Here is a 7,118-nt window from a genome sequence, read left to right on the forward strand (position 1 = left end):
CCTGGTGCATCACGCATTTAGCCCATTAGCTCCGGCTCTTCCTTTCATCTTGCCCATGGCAGACGTTTCTATTTATCCACTGGCAATCAATGTGTGGCGTCACCGGTGGTACTGTAATGACGACTGCACCATTGAGGATGACAGCTTAGAAAGAAGAGGGCAATGGTGATCCCTCCCAGAGCAGCACAGCAGAGTGTAGCGCTCGCATCACAAGGTCACCCTATCTCACCGCTTGCTTCTCTGCATTGGCGGGAGAGGGTTGCAGGGTTTGCACAAGGCTGGGGCGGGAGCTGGAGGGAGGGGGGGAAGAGATCTGGATTTTTTTCCCCCCTCCTTAATCAGAGCCACAATGGAAACCAGGAAGGAGATGGTGATGTTTCTGGAAGGGGCACAACTTGGAGCTCTAGTTGGCAAGAGGGTACCTAATTTGTCCGAAGCAGTGGGGAGCCCCGCTCCAGAGCCGCAGGAGAAGATGATCCATCGGAACTGCCTAAGCCCCAGACCTGGCCCCTTGTCGTCCCGGGAGAGAGGAGGAGGAGGAGGTGGCGGAGGAGAAGACGAAGAAGAGGTGGAGGTGCTGCCAGGGACAGGGACGGTGCCGGAGAGCCGTTCGGCAGCGGCAGCTTTGCTTTCGGCCGGACAGCAGCCCCCCGCTTCGGAGCCCCCCTCCAGCAAAGGGCAGCAGAGCAGCTCGGACACAGAGTCGGATTTCTATGAGGAAATCGAGGTGAGCTGCACCCCGGACTGCGCCACGGGAAGCGCCGAGTACCAGCACAGCAAAGGTACCCAACTCCTTCCCATGCCTCCAGCCTCCCCGCCCGCTCCGGGGGATGGGGGGCAGCACTAGGGGGGCGGAGGGGCGGAGGGGGTGTGGGGGATGTTGCCGGAGGGGGTCTTCCCCTCGACAGCTGATCGAGGGGCAGCGAAGTCGGTGTGTGTGTGTGTGTGTGTGTGTGTGTGTATCTCCTTTCCTGGCTGATTCCTCAGCTCCCTGACACCGGGAGGCTTGTTTGGGAGTCAGAGGACACGACACCGGGCAGCTCCCGCTTTCCTGGAGGGGAGCCAGGCTTCCCGCCAGGGATGAATCAGGTCTTCAGCTTGTCCCATAGGACACTCTTGGCCAAGACCACCACCCACTGTCCCCCCTCCATCCTATTTATTTTTATTTTTTAAATCTTACCCATCGCATAGACAGTGCATGCTCCAGAAAACTCCAGTCCTTCTCACTGGACGATTATTTTGTTTTTTATGTGTTGGAGGGGCAACAAGATCAAACGGATTTTCTGGCCGAGAGCTATTTGTGGTTTTGCAGGGTGAAATATGCTCCAGCGAGTGCGGAAGTGCCCATAAAGACCGTAAAAGCGCTCTCAAGGCTCCTGCCAGCCCCAAGTGAGGCAGCAAGGTCCTTGTCTGCAAGCTGGTTAAAAAAAAAAATAAATCCCAACAAATACCAACCAAAAAAAAAAAAAAAAAAAAAAAAGGTGGGGGGGGGAATTGTGGAGGAAGATGAGAGGTCCAAATTACCTTGTCACTTCTATGTCTTGATGGCGCCAGCTCGGAAATGGTCCCCATGAATTAATTGCCTTTGGTGTCGGGCACAATAAGAGAGAGTTGCATTTGAAAGCAAACGCAGCCGACAGGCCCCTTCTCCCCCAGCCCCCACTCATTCCCACCTTCCCAACGCGACAGATCTCCCCCCACTACGACCCCGACAACAACCCACTTTTCTACCCTCCCTATTTCTCCACCACTTCAAGAAGAAACCGGGGAGCGCGGGGAGCGCTGTCTATCCTCTTTCGTCCCTCAGAGGGAAATACCCCGGCCTGGGCTTTTGGAGGCTGAGTGGAGAGTCCCCGAGGCCTGACCTCCCCTCGGAGGGAGCAGGGTCCCTGCCTGCCGGCTGCTCGGCTCCTGGGCCCTTGCTGGGCTGGAGGAAAGGGCCGCGGGGCAGTGCGCACACCTGCCTTTCCGAGCCGCCCAGGGTCGGGGGATGCTGCGACAGACGCCTTCGGCTTCACAGTGTGGGAAGCGAGCGGGGGGGCATCAATCAAACACTTCCAGAGCGGTATGTGTGTGTTTGTGTGCAGGGGGGGGGGGGGCGGACACGGGGGACGACAGGTAGACTTCTAGCCAGAGTGAATAAGCATCTGTCAAATCCTTAACTGGTTCTGCATCCCCTTCACCTTGCCACCTCCCAGGTCCCTCTTGGATGTTTCCCCAATACCCTCAGCACAGCCGGGCAGACAGAGAAAAGGCGAACAGAGAGGGATGGGGGAGATGGGAGCTGTCTGGAGAGGCCGGGGGGGGGGGAACAACCCTCCGTGCCCGCCCGCCTCCGATCGTGTGTTTCCTTTCTGGGCTCCCCACGCAGGGCCGTGCTCCGAGGCGCTGGCCGGCAGCCCCAGCGCCGGGGGGGATCACCCCAAGGGCAGCGGAGGCAGCGGTGGTCCCCAGGGCTCGCTGGCCTGCAGCGCCAGCGACCAGATGCGCCGCTACCGCACCGCCTTCACCCGCGAGCAGATCGCCCGGTTGGAGAAGGAGTTCTACCGGGAAAATTACGTGTCCAGGCCCCGGAGATGTGAACTAGCGGCTGCTCTAAATCTACCAGAAACCACCATCAAGGTACACACAGCTCGGACGTGTTTTAAATTAGCCAAACTTCCTTGCAAAACTCGGGAAACCACTTCGCCGGCACAACCCTCCCTCTTCCCTCCCGCTACCCTTTCTTTCCTCCCTCCCCCCCGCCCCTTTCCTGGCCCTGCAGCAAGCAGCAATGCGGGAGAGGGGACAGGGCTCCCGGAGCCATCCCAGGAAGCACCGCTAATCCGGCCTTTCCCTCGCAGATTGCTTCTAATCTTCCCTTCAGTGCAGTCCAAACCTTGCTCAGCTCTTGGGGGAAGAGCAAGAAGCAGCTCTTGTTTTGTTCTCGCTTTTTGCTTTGACTTTAAAAAAAAAAAAGAAAAAAACCAAAAAAAAACAACCCCCCCCCAAACCCCAAACATTTGCACATGAAAATGAAAATTATATCAATAATCCAGGTAGTTCTGGCTGCAAAATGCCAGGAAAGAGGCAAAACTGCCGCGTTTGCCGGGATCCGGGGGGTGGGGTGAGCAGGACAAACCCTAGCAAGAAGAAAGGAAAACAAGCACCCTAAAAGGACAGCTCCTGTGTATCTCCCTATAGATTTATAGGGGCTCAACGGAGCCCTCCGTTCGCGATGACAGCTCCCTCTAGGAAGGAGAGCTGGCGCCGGTTTCCTCTCGCCGGCACACCCGCTCCGGCCCCGGAGCAGGGGCCGGTCGGGCGGAGCAGGATGGCAGTGGGTGATGGCTCTCGCCTCCCCTCTCCCCGCAGGTTTGGTTCCAGAACCGCAGGATGAAGGACAAGCGGCAGCGCCTGGCCATGACCTGGCCTCACCCGGCCGACCCTGCGTTTTATACCTACATGATGAGCCACGCTGCAGCCACCGGCAATTTGCCCTACCCGTTCCCGTCCCACCTGCCCCTGCCTTACTACTCTCACATGGGCATCGGAGCCACATCGGCCTCTGCCGCCACTCCCTTCAGTACCCCCCTGAGGCCGCTGGACACCTTCAGGGTCCTCTCCCACCCCTACCCGAGACCAGAACTGCTGTGCGCCTTCAGGCATCCCTCTCTCTACCCTGCCCCAACTCATGGACTCAGCACCGCCGGGGGTAACCCCTGCTCCTGCTTGGCTTGCCACAGCGGCCAGTCCAATGGGCTGGGGCAGAGACCCTCCGGGTCAGACTTTACCTGTTCGGCCACAACCAGGACTGATTCTTTCCTCACCTTCACGCCCTCTGTGCTGAGCAAAGCCACCTCAGTTTCCATGGACCAGCGAGAAGAAGTTCCTTTAACGAGATAAACCTTCGTCTCAGGGTTATTAAAAACTCGCCCCTTTCGTGGGCTTCTCATCGAGTTAATGTACCTACAGCAAATGTTTATTTAATCGTGTTCTCTCCCAGGAAGTGGACACTTACGGAGAAAAAATAAAACAAAAACAAGAAAAGGAATCAGAAAAAAGAAGACTAAAAATAACTCAATCTTAAAGGATTTACATTTCACAGGGAAAATAAAAGAAGGAAAGAAGAGAGTAGTGATTTATCTCTGAGAAGATATTAGGCACGGAAGAGGAAGAAAACCAACCAGAATGAGATACACTCTGGTAACATACAAATGAGACGGGACTTTCTTTTCCATGGATAGACTTCTAACCAAGGGCTGAGGCTTCTGCAGGTCAACAACAAACCTTATGCACAAACCTAAGAGATGGAGAGAGGAAATGACATACTTAAAAGAAACTTTATCTTGATAACGAAATGGCTTTGTGCGCATGAAGAAAGCAAAGATGTAATCTAACAGAGTGTTCAGAAAATAAAAAACAACGATCAAAGAGCAAAAACAAAAGGTTTCTGGATTGCAACTCAACAGTACCATCCAGTTGTCTCTATAGAGAAAAAATGCTTTACCATAAAGAAAAACTGTCATTCTGTACATTACTGTAATGCTTTAATGGCATTCTTAACTCTCCCTTGCCTCCTTCGTTTCGAGCAGAAATCCAGCATTTAATCTCTTTAATTCCAACTTTTGTTTTTAATAGGCAGACTGGAATTGGCAGGGAAAAATACGAGCTCCTTCCTCTTTATGGGTCAGAGCTATTTGTCCTTTAAATAACAATGTCCTATTATCAGTCTCTGAAATGTGCACACACTGACGAAATTAGCAAGTGATGTATATGTAAAGAGGGTTTTTGAATATCGAATGTATAATGCTCTGTGAGCAGAGACCCCGTGCCAAACGCTAACAAGCCGCCAAGGGAAGAGATTAGGTGACAGGGAGCACAACTCCTTCAGACAATCACCAGTCTGTAAATTGGAGCAAAGGCGATTTCCCTTCCTTTGTACTCCAGAATTCAGTCATCTCATTGACTTTCTTTTGCTGCTTTTCTTGTCTTTATTTCTTTCTTTCCCCCACTTTTTTTTTTTTTTTTTAATTGTTATCACTATTATTATTTAATTCACTCTCGGGTTTTGTGTTGCCTTCCCCACCCCTAACCTTTGCATTTGTATGTGTCCTTCACAGTGGTCTCTCTTCCTTCGTGAGAAGTATTTCTTTCACATGTTCCCCTTTCAGGTATTTCGGAAGGAGGTAACATCGTTGCTTTTGCTTCGATTTCTGACAACCTAAAACTTAAAAACCGCGGACACTACGCTGGCTAATAGGTTGTTGTGGGATCTTTTGTTTGTTGGCCTGTTTGTTTGTTTTTTCTTTTCATAACTGGAATAGTTTAATTAATTCTATTTTTAAATGGTCCAAAGAATACACTGCCATAGTCTGTCAGAATAGAAATAACACAATAACAAGAGCAGACACATTTTAAAAACATCACCCAGATTTTTGTTATGCGTGTTGAAAAAAAAAAAGGCGCAAAAGTGTTGGTTAAGACGATTTTCACCTTCGTTCATTTTCTAATAGTTCAACAAACAGGAAAATAAATGCTGGAGAGAACAAAGACGTGTTGACACCTCGGCTATCTACTTTTGTTAAATTGCAGAGGAGCCTCTCGTTTATTGTCACACCGGAGAATTCTTGTCCTGGAGACAGGGAGTGAAAAGTAGCTTTTCCCATTAACGGATGTAAAGCAGGGAGTGCCAGGATATATTTAAAAATAAAAAATAAAATAAAAAAAGTGTTTATTAGAGCTTTTAAAAAAACTGATCCAAAGTCACCATCTAAGGGCAGATTGTTCCGCCCTTTTCGAATGAGATGTCCTCCTGGACATGGAAACCGATGACCCTTTTTGGACACTCACAAATAGATTCTCCCCCTTCAGCCCCCCCTCCCCTCCCGGAAATAACAATTGTAAACAGCATCCAAGGGCAGCGCCGAGAAACATTCGAGCTTTGCAAGCCTTTTTCCTCTTTTCTTCGGCTTTTAGCAGGCAGAAAAAACAGCCCGACAACCTGGGAGCGGCGGAGATAGTGCCTGATACAAACCCCACAGGGGACTCTGGGGAAGGGAGTGATGGAGAGGCCGGGGGTGAAGTAGGCATCTTAGCGCTCCCCAGCAAACCCGGGGTGTCCTAAATGGCCCATAAGCTCCCTCTCCCCCTGGCCAGGTGGAGGCACCTGCTGGGCCGCGGTCGCAGGGCAGGATCTGGCCAGGGGTGATGCCGTGCGTCGCCTGCGGAATGACTGCAGCACTTGTTTGCTCTTTGCAAAACACCTGGTTCACAAAATGCCATCGGCTAGGGCGCAGGGCATTCTATATCTATATATCTATATCTATATATATTTTTCCCCCAAATGCATATATTTTAAAGATCTAGCTCTGCGAGAGAAAGAAAATATTTGACCCGCTGTGTACCGCTTTCATCCCAAAAGGGGACATCTCGCCCCAGTGAGCGGGCAGCAGAGAGACAGAAACCGGGAGCGTGGGACGCGACTCGCTAGCAGCCAGAAGGGTCCCTGTTGCGTCCCGCTGCTCCGGGTGGCCATCGCCGCCCCCCCAGCCGCCCATTCCTGGAGGATGCTGCGGCAAAGGGTGGCTGTGAATTTCTCCGTGGTTCGGTCACAGGGCAGAGATTGCCTGCGACAGGTAAATAGGCTGCGGGCAGCAGTAATGCCGGGAGTATTTTCAGTTAATAGGGGAGGGAAAATGAGGTGTCTGGAGCGATATTGGAAAGTACAAGATCGATGATCCATCCTCGTGTCCAATCAGCAGCCTTTAATTGACTGTATTTTCTAGGTAATTGAGCCGCTGTGCTCCTAAATTGAAGTGGAAGATATAACAATACATCTCACTGGGAGGAATTACTCATTACTTCATAATGAAATTTTCCTTCTGCTGCGTGGGGCCGGTGCCATTAACTCCTTGTCCGCCGGCGGGGGTGCCCGCGGGTCCAACGCAGGGCGTCGGCCCCGGGCACTGTTGGGGCATCGCCTCTGGCCCCCAGCCCCTGCAACCAAGCGTACAGGTTTCTCTCGCCATGGTCAGGTGGGAAACCATGGAAGAAGGTGAAGCCAGGGCCAGGACCCCTTGGGGAGTTGTCCTCGCCGCTGCCGTGCTGGCATTGCTGCCCCCGGGGATCCGGCAGTG

General features: G+C 52.2%; 1 protein-coding gene across 1 annotated transcript; it reads left to right on the plus strand.

Annotated features, from left to right (window-relative positions):
• Nucleotides 1–203: 203 nt before the first annotated feature.
• EVX1 (even-skipped homeobox 1) lies at nt 204–3,885 on the plus strand. Its single transcript, XM_030446040.1, has 3 exons — nt 204–782; nt 2,372–2,622; nt 3,355–3,885. The coding sequence occupies exons 1-3, from the start codon at nt 350–352 to the stop codon at nt 3,883–3,885; spliced, it is 1,215 nt and encodes a 404-aa protein (XP_030301900.1). The 5' UTR covers nt 204–349.
• The last annotated feature ends 3,233 nt before the right edge of the window (nt 3,886–7,118 follow it).

Source organism: Calypte anna, chromosome 2, assembly GCF_003957555.1.
Source record: "Calypte anna isolate BGI_N300 chromosome 2, bCalAnn1_v1.p, whole genome shotgun sequence".
Taxonomy (NCBI): Eukaryota; Metazoa; Chordata; class Aves; order Apodiformes; family Trochilidae; genus Calypte; species Calypte anna.